This window comes from Hyperoodon ampullatus (assembly GCF_949752795.1).
Source record: "Hyperoodon ampullatus genome assembly, chromosome: 14".
Classification (NCBI taxonomy): domain Eukaryota; kingdom Metazoa; phylum Chordata; class Mammalia; order Artiodactyla; family Ziphiidae; genus Hyperoodon; species Hyperoodon ampullatus.
Genome location: NC_136927.1, coordinates 48,135,561 through 48,159,503, shown reverse-complemented (window position 1 = coordinate 48,159,503; position 23,943 = coordinate 48,135,561). Strand labels below are relative to the sequence as shown.

The following is a 23,943-nucleotide window of genomic DNA, read 5'->3' as shown; positions in this document are numbered from 1 at the left end:
CGCGGCGGCGGCGGTGGCAGCGTTAGCGGCGGCGGTGAGAGCGGCGTTCCTGGCGCTTCCTGGCCGCGCTTCTCCCTCAGGCTGGGCGAAGAGAAGAGGCGGCGGCGGCGGCACACCGGTGTCTCTCCCGCTGGAGATTTCTTTCTGCTTTCCTCGTCGACTGACTCACCCCCTCCCTTTTTTGAGGAAGGGTGACCTCTTCTCTGGGACTGGAAAAAATATTTTTTTGAGGAGGGGGGGTGGGTGGCAGTCTCAGGGGCTGCTGCTTCTCTTCTTTCATCTCCTCCTCCTCCCCCCTCCAAGCCCGAAAAGCAAACCCCACAACTGCTCCAGCATCCTCCTTCCCTTCCTCCACCTCCCTTCTCCACCTCTTCCAGTTTCGCCCTCTCCCCTCCTAATTATTTCATTATTATGCTTCCCTCTCTGGGGGGTCTCGTCCCTCTCAGGTCGCTTGGAAGCCTTGGCCTCCCCTGGATGCATTTCTTAAAAATTTTGGAGCCAGGGAGTGAGTTTTCTCTGAGGCGTGTGTGAGAGGCGTCGGGGGTGTTTTCCTGCGCGAGGGGCGGGTGAAGTTCATTGCCCCCACTTTCCCGCGACCTTTTCGGGCCCGATTTGGAGTCGAGGGGGGGCAGGCGTTTTCGGGGGGCGGGGGGCGCGGCGGAGAATGGCCTCGGGGCGGGCTCCCCGGAGCCTCCTAGTCTCTTGATCAAAGCATTCCGCTATTCTGATTTATTGCCTGCTTGGTGAGTTTTTTTTTTTTTTTTTTTTCCCCTCTAAAGGAGACCTGTGTGTTCAGCCATTACTTTGCTCGGCGCTGCTCACAGGAATCTCCGACCCTCGGTGCTGTGGGCAGCCCCGCACTTGGGCTCCTCGCCTCTCGCCCTCGCTCCCGTCCCTCCTCCCTCTCTCCGCCCCTTCCCCCTTTTCTTTCTCCGCTCTTTCTTCCCCTCTCTCCCTTCTTTCGGCCGCCGTCTCCCCCGCGCCCTCCTCGGGGCGGAGGGAAGCCGAGAAGGGGGAGGGAGGGATTGGTGTCAATTTTTTTGTGCGGCCGCGGCCGGAGCCTGTGGCGGGCAGGCGGCTAGCGGGGAGACCCCGGCGAAGCAGAGCCATGGATGGCCCGACGCGGGGCCATGGACTCCGCAAAAAGCGGCGGTCGCGGTCTCAGCGAGACCGGGAGAGGCGCTCCCGGGGCGGACTGGGGGCCGGCGCGGCCGGCGGCGGCGGGGCCGGCCGGACCCGGGCGCCCTCGTTCGCCTCGTCGTCGGGCTCCGACAAGGAAGACAATGGGAAGCCCCCGTCCTCCGCCCCGTCCCGGCCCAGACCCCCGCGGAGGAAGCGGAGAGAGTCCACCTCAGCCGAAGAGGACATCATTGATGGATTTGCCATGACCAGCTTTGTCACTTTTGAAGCGCTGGAGGTAAGGGGGACCCCCTCCCCCCGGTTTCCCTTTATAGGCACGACCCCCGCCCCCCGCCGCCGGCTGCGCCCGGCTCTGGTGCCTCCCCCGCCGCGCTCTGGTCGGTCTGGCTGTCTGTCTGTCTAGGCTGAGGTCTTATTGTTGGTGGTGGGGGGGAGCTGGGGGCGCGGGCAGACAGGCAGCAGGAGGGAATCGACAAGCCGTGCCTGGTCTCCAGGTTTCCTCGTTCTCTCTCGCCTTCCCCCTGCGCCCCCTTCCCGCACCCCCTCCACAGCAGATGGGCAGAAAGAAAGGGGTTCAGGCATCACAACAATGCGCCCCCCTCCACGGAGAGCTCTGCCCCTACTCCTTCCTCCTCTCCCTCCCCAATCATGGCTTCTTGGCTGGTGGAAGTCTCTGCTGGGTTTGGGGCGCCTGTGGACGGTTCTCTGTGTGCTTTCTACAGAGCCATATGTCCCTGTGTGTGTGTTTGTATAGACCTTTCCTGGGTGTCCTCGGGACCAGAGACTGATGGGGTTTTGTGGTTCTTTGCCCCCCTTCCCCTTTTTTTCTTTTCATTTCTTTTTTCTTTCTTTCCTTTTTTTTTTTTTTTTTTTTTGGTGAAGCTGGGGAAGGGGGCGTTTTCTCCTGGTTGGGAGAAAGGGAGGAGGGGAGGGAAGAGAGGAAAGGATGGAATATCTTTCTGTATTCCGTACAGGGCTCTATTACAGAAAGGGTTAATTGTAATATTATCTATACACATACATATGCACATGTGTGTGTACATGAGCAATTCGGTTAAAGGACAGAAAAATGTACACTAGAGAGGACTGGTGGGAGGAAAGAATAAAATCCTAGCTGGTATCTGAAGGGCTTGTCACCCAATTGTCCCTCTCCTTTTCCTTTTTTTTTTTGTGTGTGTGTTTTCTTTTTTTTTATCTTTCTGATTGGCTTTGTGTGTGTGTATATCTCTGTGTGTCTTTCTTTATTCTTTGGGCACCTGCAGCATTGATTTCCAAATGCACATTTTTCTGCCAGCTAAAGGGCTCCTTGGGGGTGGTGATGGGGGGCAGGTAGGAGGAGATTGTCCAGGGGTCAGAGGGAAACTCTCTTTACCTGGATGGATCTGATTTGGTGCTGGCATGGGTCACTGGCCTGTATAAAGGTAACCCCCTTTTTTCTCCTCCACCCCCAACACGCCACACATACAGAGCGCTTTGAGACTCTGCAGAGTTGGTCCGGCTTTCTTAAGAACAAAACCAAGATAGGAGTTGGTTTCTAGCCTTTTCTGCACCTGGTGTGATGGTCTGAGGTTCCTGGAAGAAACTTTTCCTTTTCCCTTTGGTTTTTGCTGTTATTATGGTATTGTTTGCAATGCTCAAATGCAAGCTTTGTTAATGACAGCTTAAGTCTCACATGCGGTAACTGTACAGGTTTAGAGGTTTAGACGGCTGGTTCTGTGTGTGTGTTTGGGTGTCAAGTTTAAATATTTTTTAAAAGGAAGCCTTCCTGTTAGGGTTGTTCTTTTCTGTTTAAACTGCTTTTTGGTTGGGCTGCTGGTGGTGATGGTGGTGGATGGTGGCTAGTGGTTGGGGAGGAAGGGAGGGTGGTGGTATTGGTGGCCATAGATTCTGATGTTAGTGATTGAATCAGTTGTCCTTGGGTTCTAGAACTGGTGATTTATTGGCTAAAATGGATCTTATGGAGTTCTTTTGAGTGTTGAGGCTCACCACTTGTTAGGATAATTCTAACTGTGGCTTCAACTTTGCCAAGGTGGGAGGGTACTGTACAGTGTGACCTCTTTCTCTCTGTCTCTCTGCTTCTCTTTTGCTTTAAAATAGGAATTGAAATGTCAATACGTGTCCTAGTACATGAATTAGAAAACGCTGCCTAGGGTTTGGTTGCTATCAGTGGTTGGTTTAGGACAGTATTTGTAAGAGCTGCTTATAAGTGGTTTTGCTTCCTGCATGGTTATCCTGCTCTGCTATGTGGCCCTTCTCAGTAAGTAAGCAAGAGGGGCCTCCAGATTCCCATGAACATTTTTGAAGGCCAAGTAAAGATAAATATAACTTATGCAGTTGTTTTTGATTGTTCTACTTTTAATAAATATTTGACTGGGCTTGTGATGTATATGTCTATCCATCTGGCTTTTGAGAGAAAATGTGCCCATTCTAGTTTCTTTTGGGTGTAAAAACATTTTTAATTTTTAAAGGCCAAGTTTGAAATGTACCATTAATACCATTCCTTTCCTTGCTGTGATTATTTTTCTGCTACTTTTCTAGATTCAAAACCCAGGTTACTTTGGTTAGCTGAGTATTACAGTACCTTCATATCTGAATATCATTTGAATATCTTTTTGTGGGTATAAAGGTCTGACTTTTTAAAAAGTTTCTTTAAAACTTTATAGAAAAATTTAAACATATACAGAAGTAGAGAGAACAGTATAGCAATCTCCAATGTACTGACACACCACCACCAGGTTCAACAGTTGCCAACTCATGTCTCATCTTTAGGCCATCTACTCATTCTCTCCTCCCAGATGTGATGTGAGATGTGATGTGAGAAAATTGGTATATATTTCTAAGTGGTAATGACTCAAAAAAAACCAAAAAACAAACCCACCCAAAAAACCCACCCAAACCCATAGTACCATTATCACACCCAGGTTAATTAACAACAGTTCCCTAATATCATCAAATATCCTGTCAGTGTTCACATTTAGGCATCCTAATTTTTGTAGGAAAGCTGTAAATACACTTCTGAGGTTAAAAACACACAGTGGGGAATAAAAATCATCATGTATGTCTGGTTCTCTGGGAAAAGGTAGAACTGTCTGCTGCTTATCACATTTGTGTCCATGCTGGATGGTCAGACATATGTGTGTGGTGATCATTAAAATAAAACCTCTGGTGTCCCACTGTACTCAGTTTGGAAGATTTACTGAACTGTCACTAAGAAATGTGAGAGCTTATTAGGAAGCAGACAACTAAACTATGAACTTGGACAGAAATGTATGTTACAGGAGTGCTTGTAAATGTTAAGAATTATTAGAGATTCTAAGAGTTATCCTAAATACATACTGTGTTTTTGTGTGTAGAAATGAAATCACTTGTCACCACGTGTCATCAAGGTTGCTGCTAGTGTGGTACTGTGATTAGAAACCAGAAATATTGGCTTGCACAGCTTGGCTTTTAAGCTTATGTGGGTTCAGAGCAGTAGCTAGCTAACTGTGGAGTGTATACTTTGGGTGTTAATGGGCACATCATTTGACTCCTATGGTTTTGTCTAGAGTAGCTCATTTTGACTTCCCTTTTAAGAAGGGGCTCCTAACTCATAATGAAATGTCCTGATAAAATTGTTCCAGACTAACTGTGGTTTTACTTACAGTACTGGAGGAAAAATAAGAAATTTGTCTAATGAGAATCTACATTTTTATGTTGATTTATTTTTCACTACTGTTGGTTCTTATTTAAAATGAAAGCTTTGGATGGGGTTTGAGAAGTCCCACACTTTATATGCAGTGAAACTGGCAGAGGTAGTTTCGTATTCTGCAGGGACACTTGTCTTGAGTAATTGTGCCCTGAAGTTCAAGTATGTGATTGTTAAGAGCCTCATGATAGAAGATAAGAGGGTAAGTGAGGAGGCGAAAGTTGAACATGGTGTTCTTTTCATTATGCATTTGAGAAGCAGAATTACCATTTGGTATGGTATTGTTTATTTGAATATTCTTTGAATACAAGTGAATATCCCCAGATATCAAGCCTCATTAAAAAGTGGTTTCCAGCAAACGAAGTATAAATGGGAATGTTGGGGTTCTAGTACTGTCAGCATACCCTGATGTGCCAGATAATATTACCTTTCTGTCGTTATTTGCATTTCTTTCTGTGTAGTCTTGATTAAGAAGCCATGTGAGCACTATGACTGAAAATCTGCAAATCCATTATTTTTCCCCTCACTCGGCTGCTATGTACTGGGTTCTTAGGGCAGCCTCCTTTTGTACAACTGACCAAGGGAAGCAAAGATGAAATTGTGGGATTAGCAGGTAGGAGGCTAGTTGGAGCTTTGCAGGCTTGTGAAAATGAAGGAAGACTCAGTTCTGGTGGGTGGAGGATCAAACTAAGACTTTCATGTGGTCTTCATTTCCTATGTGTTTCAGGGCTTACGTGCACATTGGTAGTGTAAATAGGCTGTACAGAATTTGATGTGCTTGTAACGTGCCAGGTTTGTAGGCTGTAATAATTTACTATGGTCAAATCTCACTTATTCCGTTGTTTAAAAAGCATTAATCGTTTTCCTTGTATCAGTCAGCAAATATTCATGGAGTGTTTGATATGTGCAAAGTACTAGAAAGAGTACAGACACCTAAAATATATATAGTGTCTTGAAGGAGTGTGCAGTTTAGTTGAAAAATTAAGTCCAGCACCTATAAAATGATTTTGAAACAGGCGCTTGAATGCCTAATACCAACTAGGTGCAATAGGCTTTCAGAGAAGGGATAGTGAGATAGGCTGAAGTGTTTGAGAAGGCTTCCTGGAGAATATGGGGCCTAGAAGGTTGAAGTGATTTGGATAGACACGGAGGGAGTGTGGTGGGGTGGGCATTCTAAAAAGAGGGAATGGTGAAGAAGGCACAGAAACAAGATGGGTGATTAGGTTTTGCGGGCAAGGGAGTGCTGGTAGAAATGAGAACAAAATTGTGTAAGAAAGAGTGCTTGTTTGGGAGTCGGGAGACCAGTGGAGACCCACACTCCAGGCTTGGCTGTCCTAACCAGTTGAGTGACCTTGGGAAGGCATTCTTTAAAAGCCTCATTTTCTTTTTCCACAAGTTGAGAGGTTTAGAGTAGTTTTAGAGCAAAGGTACCCAAGCTGGAACGGGACATAGTTCTGTGGATGTTCATAGGTTGTGTTCCAGACCAAAAAAATGTGATCTACTCTCAGATAGTTTTGGAACTTGATGGGCTAGACAAAATTAAATGGGTGACTTGTTCTGCCCAGGTTAGAAGTCTTTTGTAATGTGTATATGAGTTTTGAATATTAGAGAAGCAGAAGTGATGTGCCTTATTTCCTAATTTATATGACCACAGGGCACTTTCATTCTTGGCATTATAATTCATAATCTATAATCCAGTATGGGAAATGCTGGAAAAGATTTCAATGGTCCCTTCCAGATCTTGGCACTTGATAGTCTCTGAGTCTAGGGTGAGTGGGCTGATGATAGACAACTTGGAAAACCAGGCACAGAAGTTTGGAGTCAGAGTAGAGGCTGCTGCTTAAGTAGGAGTGGCAAGGGGAGTGTGAGATGTAAATAATGATGATTAGTCCACTTTTCCTTCTGCTCCCTTTTCCTGCCTGGTGTCAGCCCTTCATTGATTGTTAGCAACCCCACACATGAGGTGAATATTGGTGAGTGATCTCATTAATAGTTCTTTCATTGTGATAGCAGCCCAATTCTGATGCTACCAAGCTGCCTTCCAGCCAGAGTTGAGTTTTATCCTATCTTGGTTCCTTCTGGTTTCCTGTAATGCTGATTTTTAGCAAGCTGGGAACGAAGGCTGGATGAGAAAGGAGGTTGACACTGATGTTAAAATAAAGGTTTCAGATTATCTGCCTTTTGCTCGCTTATGTATGATGTGTTCATTCAAGAAAGGTCAGAACCCTTCATCTGCTGTTACACAGCCAGTGAAAGCTATGGAGCTATGTTTTTGTTACATTTTTCGCTTTCTATCTTGGGAAGTTTGGGATGGGACTGTGGAGTAAATGGGTCAGTTCCAGCATTTCACTTCAGACAATTTGCATAGCTTTAGGATCTGAGGAGTTCCTAAGTGGTGAGAAAGTCTACAGAAAAAAAAAAAAAAGGACTGTGAACGTGCTTGGTTATGAATTCAAGTATATTACTATGCTTACTGAATTTCGGTATTTCACTGAACAAGGCAGAGCATCACTCCAGGAGTATTTATGGGAGATGAGGTCGAAGATGGCGATATGGTGATTCCACATGCCTTGCGTTAGTTGTTGAGATGAACCACTTTAGATCTTTTTTGGAAGTAGGCAGGGTATACATGAATCAGTAAGTTTAAAAACTGAGTCACAAAGTTAGTGATTACCCTTTGATCCTTTTTGAGTGTTTTCCTCTAGCTTTCACCATTGAAAAAGGGTTAAAAAAGACAGGGCATTCAATATGATTCCAGGAGATTCAAGGAGCATTGAGGGTGTTAAAGAGATTCTAACTATACAACAGTTCTATATGCTGTCAAAAAAAAATGGTGATTATTTAGTTTGAGAGAATGTGAGGATTAGAAATAAGGTCCCCAAGCCAAAAAAATAAGAGTTGAGGGCAGCTGTTAAAGAATAATTTAGGTTCCACTTGCTAAATTTGGAAGCCTCTGGACATAAGGTCAGTTGTACTTTTTGATGGAGGGAGTGTGTGTGTGTGCACACATGCAGAGGGTTGATAGTGGGTTAGTGTTTTTACATTTTATTTTACCCCTATGCTGTAATATACTAATATATTAAGTGTAGCCTAACTTTGTAGAAGTGCCTCATACTATTTCTTTTTTTTCTCAAGAAACAACACTTTTTTCAAGGTTAGGATTAAACCCAACATTTTGTTGATATAGGACAAAGACCTTGGTAATGGGATAGCAGCTATTCATTTGAGAAAGTTCTGGAAAAAAATCAGATTGAAAAACTCTCAAATAATTGAAGTTTGGAAGAGCAGGAAGGGAATTAATTTGGCGAAACCCAAGACAGGAGAGCATCAAAACCAATTTAGGGACATTTAGCTGGGTCAGAACAGTTTTTCTTATATAATGTGTGCCTGTTCAATGAATAGATGAATGCAGAATTTTTTTTTTTTTTCTAGAAGTGGGGCACAGAATTTAAGGCTGGTGAGGCCCTAAATTTGCGTTTCTTCTTCCAGATCTGAACTGTGTTCTTACTTCATTTCTTCTAACAAGCCTGCAGGGTAGGGGGTATGCAGTCAGTACTTATCTTGTAAGGTCACAAAGAATAGATCCTTTTTATGCTGTTAGTGACTGAAGAGGGGAGGGGTGGATTTAACTTAGTCTGGCTTCCTTTGCTTGCTTAGGAAGAGACTAGGCAAGTACAGGCTTCTCTGTGTCATTCCTTTTCAGTCTCTGATTCCATCTTTTGCAAGGGGACTTGTAACCTGAAATCATTTGTATTGCTGCCGTCTTTCTAGGTTTTTATTTCATATACTAGTGCATGTGTCAGTCTTATCCTAGGATCCAGTAGACTCCCCACCACCCACTGCCCACCTACCTCCTTCTCTCCCTCCCTCCCAACTTCCTTCCCCCTTTCCTCTTCTCTTCCTTTACTGAGATAGAGTTATCAAAATGATGAATTTTGAAAGGCAATGGATTTAGGAAGTTCTGAATGAAATGCAGAACTTTGAATTACAAACCTTATTATTTGAACATTGACAGTCTGTTTGAGGGACTCTGAAGGTAGCACCATGAGGATAAATTGCTTGCCTCAGTTTTCTGGGCTGTTATCAGCTCATCATTCTGATTTCTCATTCATTTGTGAGCTCTGGTTAGAGTTTGCCTGAATAAATACCACAAATGACCAAGTACATACATATATTTTGTCATTTTGGCTTGCCACTATACCATGTAGTGCCATATCTCTGGGCCCTGGAAAACCCAAGTGCACGGAGATATGGCATTTGGACACAAGTAAAATGGAGTCACAAGAGGAGAAGGGAAAGCCCACAGTTTGTAAGTAAAGGAAAATGGCTAATGCAGGTTGGGATTCATTTTTGACAGAAAGCCTTCAAATTGCAAGTACTGTGTGATTGTTATTAACTGAAGCATTTTGAAATGACCTGGGTTAGATACAGAAACACAGCCTGTGAAGACAAAATGCGACACTGGGTTATATGGGTGAAATGTGATACCTTTAGACTGAATCTGGGACAGGATTTAAGTCAATGCCAGGGTCAAGTTGTGATGATTCCTGAGGGATGTCAGGGATGTTGTTTTCCTTGTCTCCACACCTACCTTCCCGTGTAGCACAACCCACCAACTTCATTTTACATTTCTGCAAAGTTTCTCATGGCAGTGATATTTTAGAGCTTGAAAAGAGGAATTAAGAGAGTCTAGTTTTGCAGTGATTTCTCGATAGTTATAGTGAAGTAGACTTTTTTTTTTTTTGGTTGTTTGCTAGGGTCTCTGTGCAGTTATGCTTACTGGCTAAAGGTTGCTGGCTAAAGGTGATTTAGTGAATAGTTTTCCATAGTTAGAAACTAAGTAAGAAAAAAAAAAACCTAAGGAAATAAAGATGTAGATGGAACAGTAGTTGAACATTAGAATATCACTTGTTTTCCAGCCACATACTAGAAATTCCAGTGTTCCACCAATTCTCTCTGTACATGTTCAGTTGGCAAAAATGATGAAGATCCTGGATTGTGCTGTTCTAAGAAATGATCTTATATAGTTCAAGTGAAATCATACTTTCACTGGGGCAAAAGGGGAAACAAGCATTTGGTATTGTGTGTTGCTACATATTACAAAGTTTGCTCCTTTCTCATTTGTTAGGCTGATCAGTTTGATTATATGTGAAAATTACAGTTTTGAGTTTAATGTGCATAGCTACATCTTCAGGGGGTGTTACCCTAAAGTTAGGACCTCAACTTTTTCAGAGCAGTCTTTTGATCCATGTCAGTTCAGCTATTGTTGGTTGATGTGCTTTCTAAGCCAGAGCGACATTAGAGGCACAGTTGTTGTCTTTAGAAATGCTGTAGTTCGTCCTCTCATTTTGCAAATGAAAACACAGCCTAGAGGGGTTAATTGTCCTGCTTAAGATCACACTGGGAGTTAGAGGCTCTCAGTGTTATCCAGTGAAACTAGGAGACTGCTTTTCCTCAGTACTTGGATTCCTAAGGATTGGAAACATTGGAAGGTAAAAAATAATAATAATAATAATAACTGCAAATGAGGATGATCAACCATGATTGTAAAGATTCCCATTTTTCCCAAGAAATGTTCTGATTATTACCCAGTATCTTTCCCCCAGTGTACAATTGGCCTTTCTCTGCAGGTCCATTAGTCTTTTTTAACACCCCCTCCCCTCCATAATGAGGATGTAAGAGAAAAAATAAATATTAGGGTGATGATGTGAGGGTTTCTTATCCTTGAATAACCGATGGAAAGATAAAATAATTATTTGAATGTAAGATGATCTTAATGTGGCCGCTTAAAATTTTAACGTAATTTTTTTGGGTAGAATATTTTTCTTCAGCCTGGCAATTCAGAGAGACTCAGAGCAACTTACTAAAGTTGGTAGCAGAACATTTGAAACAAGTGAACTTTGGAATATGGTTGAGTTGAAGACTCAACCAAACTTTTCTTCTGAAGAAGAAAGACTCAAAATATTAAATCCACATGATGTGTTGGCTAAGCCATCTTGCCTGTTTATTGCTGAACCAGAAAATTTATAACAACTGTTTGTCATGTGTATATATTTATAGCCATTCATACAATGAAAAGAAGTTTTCATGAGATTGTAATAACATATCAAGATGGATGTAATTAAAACAGAAGCAGATTGACACCCTGAATTAAATGCAAACCATAAACCAGGATACCTGAGCATTGGTACCTTACATATTTGCTGCAGGGGGCAGTCAGCCAAATATGCAAATAAAAAGACATTGATGAATTTCCCTGGGTGTGTATGTTGTGGTTGCAGAGAACCCAACTATTTTATTAATCTTTTATCAAGCATTGTTTAGATTGCAGCAACAATGGAATGTATTAATTTGGCAGACCAAATAGCTTAGGACCAGAACGTAGGAAATAACAAGGGGAACACATGATTGATATACTGTCCTATAAATAACACATGCAACTGACAGAGAGAGGGTCTGAGTAATCTTTAGATCTGTGCTTAATGTCACTGATGCACTTGTTAAACCAGGATGTTTGAGTTGAACTTCAGTCAGAGAGGCTGCCTCCCATTTAAAATGCAGGTCTATCTCTAGTTATACCCTGGACTGATGTGTTGACAAAATTGGTGTAAATCGAATTTTTGTAAATTGGGTGAATGCACCAGGGGAATCTTACTGTGAAAAAATATGACTAAAAAAGAAAATCAAGTATGGTACTCTTCCTTTCTGCATAGGAGCTTGGATTTTGTTAGAGTGAGTCTCTTTAGGTGGGCATTGCTTTTCCTGAGACACTTTTCTGCATGTGTTCCCCGTGCTCCTGGAAGAAAGTGACTGTGAGATTTGCATTTTCTGTACAGGTTTCATACCTTACTTGGTCGGTGCTTCCAGGAATAATTGGTGGTGATTTGAATAAGCCCACATCATTCAGATTTCAGAGGTTGGTTTTCAAGTGCGTGCTAAGGAGGGCTTGCAGCTATGAATATGGAGTATGATTTCCATATCTGTTCCATTGGGAAGTCCAGGCGTGTCATAACCACTTCAGAGCCATGATTGTATGGAGACACCCTAGCTATAATTTTTCTATATGATAGTTCACTTTTAAAATTGTAAAGATGCCAAGTGCAGGACTGTATTGTTATTAGGGAAGTCGGTGACATCTGTTATATCTTGTTAACCAGGGGAGGAAAATGCTTTAATCAGAACATCTAATTATGCCCTCTCAACTGATGAAAGATCTTTTGCTAAATTTTTGGAATTGGCCTTAATGGAAGAAGCTGGCCTCTACAGGAACTGTGAAGTAAATTTACTGTTTATTTGAAAAATACTTATCGCTAACCGTGGTGACATAAGGGTATTTTAATTTTATCAAATTGCTCTTGTGCTGTGTGTTGAAGATAGGTATTTTCAGAAGTTGTTTAAGCCAGCATGAAGTTTTTGTTTTTGTCCTCCCTCTCACCCTCATAGCATGTGAGGCCCCAGAGGCAGTTTGTACTTACAGATGTGAGCCTAGGAAGATACTTGGTGGCTAACAGCCACCTGGAGAGGGAGCAAATGATAATTACAGGTGAGAAGCTGGGGGATAATTCAGCCTGTGTGCTGGGAGGTGTGATTTCATACCTGAGTGTTAAAACCTTCCCTGTTAGACAGTTGTGTTGTTTTAAAATTAGTTTTATTAGTCTAATATAGAAGTGGCCCAGATTGTTCCAGGTCATCTTCAGTTGAAGGAATATAACTGTTTTTAAGCACTGAATATATAGTGTGATTCCAGAAATATTTCCTGTGTTTAAAAGTAGCTTCATGTAATACCTGAAAGTACCAAAAACTGTGTTTAATTCAGCATATCTACAACACTTCTCGCTTCCTTGATCGCTTTATAAAAATTGTTAAATTTTTTGGCAATGTATTTTGGATCATGCATACTTTAAACTTGTCCAGTAAAGCCATCCTTTATCTGTATTTCAACCCAGAACTAATTTTATCTGCAGCAATTCTGTTTCCAGAATCACAGATAACAACAATAGCAATAGTAGTAGTAATAATAATAATAAACTTACTGATAATGCTGACCTCAGAGCAATGCTTTATTTCTTAAGTTTCAGAGTATTTCGTCTTTTTGAAATGATTTTCCCATGGATTAAGATCTTGGGGAAAGCCTAAGGGAGTTTTTGAAGTGTTGACCGTGACACAGTGTACTCCGTGTTTTATTTGGGATCTGGTGGGAAGTTCAAATGCTGTTAATTTTTTCTTGGTCTGTTATATGCTCTGTCATGGCTTGTTGTGTATAACTTGGGAATATGACTGGAACCTTGGAAAAGAGAGAGCCAGAGTTATCTTCCTATATTTCTAATGTATTGTTTCATTTCCCTCTATTCTCTAACTTTAGCCTCTGTACTCTCCCTACATATATCCTTCTTGAGGTATTTGAGGCTCTCAGAATTGTTGCTTCCTTTACTCAGTAATCCATGTGTAGTAGGTACTCAGTCAGTGTTTATTTAGGGTTGATCTATTTCCACAAAAATTCTATGAAAAGAAACTTCAGGAGAGGGAGCTACTACTTACTTAGTACTTACTCTGTGCCAGGCATTGTGCTTGGAATTTTGCATTCATCGTCTCATTAGAGCTACGCTGTGGAAAAAATGAATGATATCCCTGATTTATAGTCGAAGACACTGAGGCTCAGAGAAGTTAAGTCAACTTGCAGAAGGTCAGTATGAGAGGCAGGAAATGCAGCGGTTTCTGCCTGACCTGAAAGCTCGAGCTCCTCATCCCTTTCTGCTCTTCTTTTAATACAGATTCATTTTGTGACAGAGTCCTAAATGGGTCTCTGGTAGGCTACATTTGTTTGTTCCTTGTTGCTGCTGAAAATTGTCTTGGTTACAAGGGATTTTCTAGGTATAATAATAGGATTTAGGGAGGGGAGAGTACCTCACCATCTTTTGGGAATTTCTTTATTTTGTTTTTAAAAGCTGGAGTTTACCATAGGTGGCTGCCACTCATACAGTACATCTGTAGCATGTTTGTTGTTGGTTTGATTTTTTTTTTCTTTTTCTTTCTCTCTGTCCCTTTCACTGTTTTTCCCTGTATTAAAATCTGACCTTTTTCCTGGTCACACAGATCGGGTAGATTTTAAGCCTTTGTCAAAGGCAAGTGCTCAGGCTGGTAATATTGAGGGTAACTGTGTACTGAATCCTTTCACATACTTAATGTTGCTGATTTCTTACAACAGCCCCTAGAACAGAAGTGTAGAATTGGAGAAGGGACTGGTACCCTCTCAACAGGGTATTGTGGGTATAAGCTTATTTTCTACTATAAATTCCTAAGTATTTTGCTTGATTTTAAACTATTCTAAGAAGTAGCACTTCTCTTGGCAATCTATTCCACAGTAAAACAGACCTTACTGGTAGATTTTTGTTTTTGTTTTTTAACTAATAGGTACTGCATTCTTTCTGGTGAAAGAATGTACTAAGATATCTTTATCTTGAAGGTACCAATGACAAATAGTACATTATTTCCTCTGTCATTGTTTCATTATTCTAAGCACATTTGCAAATTGTTCTCACCCATACCCCACTCCACCCTGTAGAGGTTTGTCTTTGCTACAAAAGAGTATGTGGTCTCTTCTCTCAAAAGAGAATGTGACTGTTAGATTTGCTTCTTATGGAAATCCCAACTGTGATTAGAGTACCGTACATTCTTTTTTTTTTTTTAATATAAACTTATTTATTTATTTATTGACTGCGTTGGGTCTTTGTTGCTGTGTGCGGGCTTTTTCTAGTTGCAGCGAGCAGGGGCTACTCTTTGTTGTGGTGCGCAGGCTTCGCATTGCAGTGGCTTTTCTCTTGTTGTGGAGCATGGGCTCTAGGTGCGTGGGTTTCAGTATTTGTGGCACGTGGGCTTCAGTAGTTGGGCGCACGGGCTTAGTTGCTCCATGGCAGGTGGGATCTTCCCAGACTAGGGCTCGCACCCATGTCCCCTGCATTGGAAGGAGGATTCTTAACCGCTGTGCCACCAGGGAAGTCCCAAGTACCGTACAGTCTTGAGAAGCCCCCTTTTCATCTCCTCTGGGCCAAATTGGGCCTCCACACAGTTCATCTTCTAAGACTTGGGGATTCAGACCTGACTGATGACCAGCCCTTAAGGAGTGGTATAACACACACACGCACACGTGCAGTACCCTCCCTGGGTGTGACATTTCAAAAGATTTCTGGGTGAAAATATGAAGATAGTCAAAGTAAATACTTCTGTGAAAAGTCTTTTTGGAGAGAGGAGGCAGTTTCTTCTCAGAACCATTATGCTTGATGCTCTGAGACCTGCAGTCTTGCCCCTCTCTCTCCAACTACAGTTGAGCACGGTTATCCTTTTGCACATCCAAAATGGAAATACAGCAGATTTCAGTTTTTAGCAGTTTATGATTGTAGGGGAGACCCAAGTCAAAGCATGTCCTTTGAAATTTAACTATAACTATAAAACTCTAGTGTCATAGGCACCATACCTTTAAGTTCAGAGTTTTAAAAGCAATCCCTTATACCTGAATTTTATATATTTGTACAATATGAGTTCTGTATCACTCTCGGGCCTGTCCCAGATTGTGAACACTAGGTAGGATCTGTGTATTTTAAACTTTTCCTTGTGTTGTTCCTTGCCTCTCGGGTGGTTTATAATACCCCTGTTGTGATGTTTTCTATTAGGTTAGGTACAGACGGGTGTCCATTTCACTTCAGGGCAGTGGGTGCCCTCTGTTTACTGTTTTCAGATGAACATTACTGTAGCATCGTGTTGTAGATTTCTACATGAGCTGCCCATATTTCATCTGTACTCTTATTTCATTTAATATGGTGTCCCTGGGATTAAGGACAGAGAAATATGTACGCTCAGGCTGATTTTGAAATTACATTGTTGAAGTAAAGCCCATATGGCCATTGTAAAATGGTTAGTACTGCATATAATTGCCTTCCCAGTGATGTGCTTTGTCATTACTTCCATCTTCCAAGAAGCACTCCTGTAGCATGCTGACAGCAATGGCGTCATTAGAAAACATATGGACATGCAAAGGCATTAAATTGTCTTTAGCTTAAGGATTAGATTACAGTGTTAGAGGATGGGTCACCACGCTTTCAGTCGATAACTCTTGCTTAGTTCAGCACTGCTAGGCTGGATGATAGAGATTTGCAAAGGTCCTATTTACTTGTTAGCTGAGTATATTTCATATCTTTCCTGCAATTTTGAGGAAGTCTTTGAGCTGTGCATAAGATCTTATCACAATATTGTAGTCAGCTGGCTTTTCTGGGGTTTTGCTCACAACTGTTCATGCCTTGTACAGAGTTCTTTTCTAGGACATGATACTCCCTCAACCTATGTTTCCCTGAATGTAAGTCCAAAGCTGGCTAAGGCAGGAGGTCATTTAGATGTAAAAAGAGCCTACGTAGTGGAGTCAGGAAGTCACCAGGTGGCCCAAATTTATATCCTCCATTGTATAACATCTGTCTCCACGTGGGTCCACCACCCTTCTTCCTTACCCCCTTAGAAGCAGTGAGATTTTTGCAGCCTAGAGGCTTAGCAGTAGGTCCCAGAAGCTCAGAGACGATGTAACAGGGCATGGAAAGAGATCCCAACCTGCCCCCTGCCCCCCATAGTAGGACATGCCTACTATTTGGTTGTAGATTCCAGCAGTTCTGGAACATGGTATGGTTTGAATTTTTAGGGTACTTTATGCAGCTGCCAGTGAATAATAAGTGAAATCACAGAATGGAAAGTCATTTATCAAATTTAATGTTTCTCTTTGGAGTCTCACAGAAATAACATGGACTTGAAGACTTTCTGAGTAGTAAGTGACTTTGGACATCATTTGGGCAGTGGTTTTTGGGGCACCTCAGGGGACACTTGAGTCAGTGGAGGGGAGGCCCTGACCTCATTCGACCAGAGCTCCACCTTTACCTGTTTTATATATTATGTATTAAGAGTGAGGTTCTCTTTGGGAAGAAAAAGGTATCTGAAGTCGTCTGTTCTTTCATTCAAGAAATATTTATCAATTGCTTCTGTGAGCCAGGCAGGCACTGTTGTAGACACAGGGGATGCTGTAGTGAATAAGAGAAATAGATATCTGCTCTAACGGGGTTTATATTCTAGCAGGGGTGGATGACATGCTGTAAATCATAAACAGATACATAATGTGTTGAGTAGTGACAGGGTTTTTAAAAGCAGGTTAAAGATATGATAGTGAGAATCTGGTATGTGTGTGCAGATGTGCAATTTTATAGAGGTGGTTTTAGATGAGGCCTCTTCGAGGAGGTGATATTTGAGCAGAAACCTGAAGGAAGTGAGGGAGCAAGCAATGTGGATAGCCAGGGGCAGAGCATTCAACCAGAGCAAAGAGCAAGGGTGAAGGCTTGGAGGAAGGAGTGGCTTGGTGTGTGAGTAACTGTAGGAGGTGATGGTGGCTAGAATAGAGTGAGTGAGGAGGAGAGGGGCCGAGATGGGGGAGGCGCCCGTAGGAACTCTGACTTTTAAACCCAAGTGACTTGAGAAGTTAAAAAACAGTGAGAACGACTGTCTAAAGCCCTCATTTCCCAACCGATAAAGTCTTTGAACTTCCCCAAGATCACTTAGCTGGTATTAAAACAAGACCCAATCTAAAACTCACATGTTATATCCCTTTATGGGAGCCTCCCATTGTACCTCACTGCCATCACTCCAGGCCTTAGGAGCTATGGGGCATCTTTTTTTGGAGACCAGAGTATTTGTGTCTCCTCTCCTGTTTATATGGATATGGTTCTTCCAAAAGACATGCTTCAAGAATATACAGAATTCCAATGCTTAATCACCACAAATTGGAAACAAGCTCTGTTCTTCAGTGCCAGAAGTCACCACCATTTGGGTGATTATTTTAATAACAGCAACAACAGTGATAATGATGGCTAACACTTATCGAGGGCTAACTGCATGTGATCATCATTTTACCCAGAGCATTCTCATGTTTAACCCTCACAACAGCCCTGTGAAGTAGGTAACATTATTATCCTCACTTTAGAGATGACAAAACTGAGGTTCAGAGAAGTTAAATAACTTCCCCAGATTGTAGAGCCAGAATTTGAGCCCAGACTGTGTGATTTTAGGGCCTGCACTGCCTCTTTCATGAGGAGGAGGGTGGGTGGGCTTGTCACTGGATAAACATTCAGTGGAATATGCTCTCCCCACCCCATTTTAAAAAGATGGTTCTAGAGCTGAGCCCTAGGAGTAATACTGTCTTGTTGCAACCCGCTTTGGTGTTTGATTATATAAAGGATTTCTCAGCCCGTCTGGCTTAGTCCTGGCAACTCTGCTGATCTTAGGTGGATTGTTGGTTAAGCAGATACCTTTTGGTCTTTCTGAACTGAATTTGAGTGGGACATTTTTCAAGAACTGTACTGTGAAGTATGTTACAGAATGCAGACCAGTGTTTTCAAGTCAGCAGACCCAACTGAATTGGTCTTGATTTTTTTTCTCCCCAGCGGAGTAGAAGCCCCAGACGTTGTCAGTTCCAGCACTCCCTAGAATGTGCTTTTTAGTACTTGTGCTTTTTGAGGAGCGTTTTATGGTGAGCTTGCTTTAAAATATATTTGTGTAAAAAAGGCATGTATATGTATATATAGGACTATGAAATATTTTATAACTATGGAATAGTATAAAGCATAACATGACCAACATCCATGGACCCACCACCAGCTTTAACAGAGCTTAGCACTTTCTTAAAATTGGGCTAATTTTAGTGTGTATTGTCTGAGGAGGAAGCGAGTCAACTGTAAGCCTTAGAGCAGGGGATTCTCAAACGTAGCTGCACATTAGAATCCCCTGGGGAATTTTAAAAAGTCCCCATACCCATGGGAGGGTGGAGGGAGCCCCCACCCCATCATCAGAACTTTTAAAAGCTCCCCAGGGGATTGTGTTGTGCAGTCAGGATAGAGACCTTCTGTTTGAAGGAGGGTGTGTCAGTTTTTCTTCCCTGGGTTTTCTCAGATGCCCAGTACCAAGCCATGTGTTTAATGAACTGTACTCCTAGCCTTTTTTTTTTTTTTTTTCATTTTCTCTGTCGAACTTTTTAATGTGTTCTGCTTTCCAAGATTTTGAAGGGTAATGTCCTGGGTTGCTCCTCTCCTGATGCTGTCTTCCTCCCATCCATAACTGAGAAAAGCTGGGGATACATTTACTTATTTATTACAAAGCCTTTTAGAGACTAGGAAGGAGGCATTAGAAAGGGGACTGAGAAATTCAAAGGTGCTTCTGTTGGAAGTGTTTGGGATTAGCTGAAAGTTGTTATAAAATTAACATAGAAGTCATTGGGGACAGCTGATTTCATGTGGAAACCCATGCATCTTTACAGGAAGGCTCTGAGCTGTTGGGTGGCACTTGAGGGCTTTTTTGGCCTGAGACACAGCTTTATCAGTAAGATGTGGGGTAAGATGTACCCGTAAGATGTGTGTGACCACCAGAGTGGCCAATTCTCTGTGGATACATCTGAGACTGTGACACCTTTCAGAAGTACTGTCAATCTTGATTATTTGGGGCCTGATTTTCTCCTGTGGGTCTTAGTTCCCTGGGGTACCCACACCCCTTCTGCCCACGTATCCATTTAATAAACGGTTACAGAGTTTCTTCTCTATGCCAGGCAGTGTTGTAGGCACTGGGTGGGCGGGTAAACAGAACCCCTAGCTTCAAGGAATGACATTCTGGGTGTTATATTCTGGTGTCATATTGTTGTTTGGTGTGTCTAACAGAGAAAAAGGTGCGGTGGGGCTGTAATCCTCCCCTAGAAAAGCACTAGAGGAGCCATTAGGCAAAACGTTTTTGCCTCATTTTGCTTAAATTAAGTGTTTTGGTTCTGAGGATTTTGATTATAGATGCTTTCATGAATGTATTTCTTCAAAAGAGGTTAAGCATTGGGGCATTAAAGTTTGCAGGGACTTTCGGAATCAGTTGGATTTTATCTTACTAGTTATATCAGCTTAACATCATGGGGACGAAATAGATGTACAGCTTAAGGTTCAAGCTTAGAGAAGATGCTGGAGAAATAATGATACTCAGTTCTCTTTCTACTTCAAGTAGAATCCCCTAATCCACCTACATGCTCATAAATTTGAGGGAAAGGAAAGCAGAAATGGAAAGTTTATTTCTAGGGCTCTATACTGGGCCAGGCTATCAGGTTACTTTCACTGGGAAGACTTAATCAGAAGTGCAGCTTAAATCTGTCACAGTTTTCACAGCAGTCAGGGAATTAGGCACTGATGAAGACCACTGGATCCCCAAATAGAGGGAACACGTTAGAGATTGTTTGGAGTCAGTTAATAAAATAGATCGTGAGAAGAAAATGTCAAGTTTGAGTGAAAAACGTACTGAAAAAGAAATCTTACAGCTTTTGGGTTATGTGGAGGAAGAAAACAGTGGTTGATATGATTTCCTTGCTGGATCATCATCTTCATCAGATATAATTGTTGACTAAAGAGGGAAAAACTAAATTCCATCATACAAAGAAGTCTTTATATCTGTGAGATCTTTAAAGAGAATCATCTAAAAATAATAAAAAAGCAAGTATATGTTGTTTTCATCAGCTTTTGGATTGCTAAAGTAGACTTTGACTTCAGTGTGTGAAGCGGGTGGGTGGGAAATGAGATTTTTTTGTTACTGTTGTTCAGAGGATGAAACACTTTCTCTTTCTAGCTTAGGCTTTGCTGGTGGGTTTAGACATCTGTGGGTCCTCGGGGACTGTGTGTGCAGGTGAATAGAGATTCCAGTACTTGTGTACCTGCCCAAATCAACAGGTTTGGGAATAAGGGCAGGGACTTCTGAGGGTTCATGGAAGTGAACCAGAGTTTTGCACCAAAACTCATGTAGAGATACAAGATGTTTTGCTTCTCCTTTGATTAGAAAGGGCATGAAGGTACTTAATAGTTTTTCAACTTTAACTCCACCATTAGCTCAGTATTGATGTATTCGATAATTATAATGAGAACTAGCATTTACTGAGTGCTTGCTATGTGTCAGGTATTCTGATTTCTTAATTCGTGTAATCCTCACACAGTGGTCCCTTGAGGTAGGTGCTGCTGTGATCTCTATTTTGTAGGAGAGGAAACATCTACAGAGTTTACACCTAAGATCACATGACATGTAAGTGGTCAGCCTCATACATTCTGGCCTCAGAGCCTGACTTGAACCATTGCACCATAGAACTTAAATCAGTGCTTCTTAAGAGTTTGATTCTGATCTTGTTTTAATGGGGCTTTCGACCCTTCCTTAATCCCTCCTTACTTCTGTACATGTTTTCAGAGGTGATAATATACTCCTTAGGCTGTCACCTTATTACAGATGAGAAAACAGATCTAGAAAATTATGTTTTGTAACCACTCAGTAGGACCTACTGAGTTAGTGGTAGGACAGTGATGTGGAACCCAAGTTTCCTAATATATAGGTCACCGCTTTTCCCACTGCACTGTATTGGTTCCATTAACATTTTTTTAAACTGAACTAAATAAAAATTTATAAATTTAATTTGTGTCATTCCTGTGGAAGAACTAAATTAAAATAGCTAAGGACTGTGTGATTTTACCCTAGGGAGGAGGGTGGTAGGCATTTTGGAAACTAAAGTTTGCCTGTGGGGTTATCTGACCTACTCCTGAGGACATCTTTCTAGTCTTTGGTAGGTTTACTTAAAAGTGGAAAGTATTTAGAGTATAAGAGCCATCCTCAGACTTGGGTTTTGCATGATTTGAAGATTCCTGGAAGGGCAAGTTTTTTTTTTTTTTTTAGATTTAAATTGGTTGTGTGTTCCCCTGGAGGTTAAAGTTAAAAAGACATGAATGGGGCGGGGTGGGGAAGGGCTTACATGCAAGCCTTCCAGAGCTACATTTCCCTGTCTGGCAAGTAAGACTTTAAAAGAGGGTGGAAAGAACCACCTTGATTCTTGGTGTTTGGCTTTTTGTTTTTGTTTGTTTTTTCTTTTGGTCCTGTGATTCCTTTTGTTGTAACCTCTTTCCTTGGCTAATGCTTTGTTTAAAAACAAGTGCTCTGGTATTCTAAAACAAATTATCCAGCAAGCTCCCTGATTGTGCTCTCAGATAAAAGATCCCAGGGTAGTGCTCTTTCTGTCTTTGAATTGCAGTTGCCTGTGCATACCCAAAAGCAAAGTTCAGTTTACTGCAGAGCTTCCAGCCCAGATTAATGTGGTTATCTAAAAGTAGAGAATATAAATTTGAAAGGGGAAATGTGGATTGTGCTTAACCCTTCAAAGGCCTCTAATGGGAACCTGCTGTAATGGGTAGTAGAGTTTTGTCTGGGGTGAGAGACTGCAGGCTCCAGTTTTTCTTTGAGTGTTTTGCTAAATGACTTTGGTTGTGTCATTAACGTCTGGAAATCTTAAACTCTCAACGACACATTAAGGACAGAATAGGGGGCAGGCTCCCAGACTGTGCTGTGGAAAAAGCACATGTTCAGATTTTGCCAGTGACCCTGAATCCCATGTGGCCACAGACTAGTAATTTGATTTCACAGTTTCTGTTCTTAAATTTGCAGGATGAGGTTCCTAGTAGGAGTAATTTAGTGATGATAACATATCAGCTTCCTTTTAGGGGAAGTATTGTAATTGTGAGAAAAATATTCATGAAAGCCTTTGCCAAGTATTTTTTGTATTTGGTAAGAGCACCCTTTCAGTTATCAAAGCTTCTGCAAAACTTTTCCAAATAATTACACTTGGTCACCCATGTTGGTTTAGAGAATCTGGATTGGATGGTTTCAGATGGTTGCAACTCACAAATTATTGCCTTGTGTGGTGGTTTCCAAACCCAGTTGCACATCTGTACCCCCGGGGAGCTTGTTAAAAATACAGATTCCTGGGCCCTATCCCTGAGCTCCTAAAAGTTAATCCCTGCTCTGTAGCTCTGGTACATTTGTATTTTCACAGGCTTCCCAGGAGTTCCTTTACAACAAAGTCTGGTACAGAAATTTTGGAATCACTATTATAGAAAATACTCGAGTCATTTCTTGGGTTGGCAATAATGGTGGTGGTTTAAAATAATTAATTTCTATGCTACCAAACCCTTTCTGAAAATAAAACATTCATGCATGTTTGGTTTTAAAACTGTACATATTGTAATAGATAGCTAGTGGGAAGCAGCCGCATAGCACAGGGAGATCAGCTCTGTGCTTTGTGACCACCTAGAGGGGTGGGATAGGGAGGGTGGGAGGGAGACGCAAGAGGGAGGAGATATGGGGATATATGTATATGCATAGCTGATACACTTTGTTATAAAGCAGAAACTAACACACCATTGAAAAGCAATTATACTCCAATAAAGATGTTTGAAAACAAACAAAACAAAACCAAAAAAACTGTACATATTGTGAAATAGAACACATCCTGAAATAAGTGTAGTTTATAGCTCAGTGAATTCTCACAAAGTGAATACTCAAGTAACCAGGACCCAGGTAAAGAAATAGAACATTGCACAAAATATCTGAATTTTATTACATCTTCCTCTTCCACCCCTTCTCCTCAAATCCCAAGAAACTAGGAATGTAAGTAAAGGTTGATAAAACAGTACAGTAAGGTACAAGTGTCAAAACTATTCTGCCTTTCTGTACTAGATGGCTCTTAATCGTTATCGTTTCTGTAAATTTCTGGTGATGTTAAATTAAGTTTGTATTGTTTATGTTTTGATTCAGCCTTAAATCAGTTCCTGACAATGCCTGTGTGTTAATGCTCACAGCATACATCAAGATTAAGCTCAAAGATGATGTATCTTTTCTGAAATTTAATTCACTGAAAATATTCTCATGATAGTTTTGAAAAACGTGTAAGGACAGATTACCAGCTCTGGCAGTTATGACTTTGGTAAACAAATGAGTCTTGTTATTACTGCCAGGGTAGCCTAGTAAACCTGTCTCAGTAGCCAAAATGTCTTTATCTTGGTACATGAGGAAACGTAGCTTCTTGGTTAAAAAAATAAAACAAGTTCTGCCCTCCTCTCTATCCACCCCAGAATAATCTCTCCTCTGATCAATTCCATTCAGAGCATTTAAAGCCAAAGGTAATGAAGTTTCCCTGAGGGTTTTTCTTTTCTTTTTCTTTCTTCTGTTTCCCTTTTATTTTGACACTGAAGAATCATTAGATTCTT

General features: G+C 41.6%; 1 protein-coding gene across 5 annotated transcripts in view; it reads left to right on the top strand.

Moving 5' to 3' along the window:
• Positions 1 to 1,108: 1,108 nt before the first annotated feature.
• AUTS2 (activator of transcription and developmental regulator AUTS2) overlaps positions 1,109 to 23,943 on the top strand; it is a gene marked incomplete at its 5' end in the record, with an annotated part of 1,137,287 nt that continues 1,114,452 nt past the window's right edge. For all 5 annotated transcript variants that reach the window (XM_079718778.1, XM_079718777.1, XM_079718779.1 and 2 more), the window contains one exon: positions 1,109 to 1,417. In XM_079718778.1, the coding sequence (XP_079574904.1) occupies positions 1,109 to 1,417 (309 nt within the window). The remainder of the gene's footprint in view (positions 1,418 to 23,943) is intronic.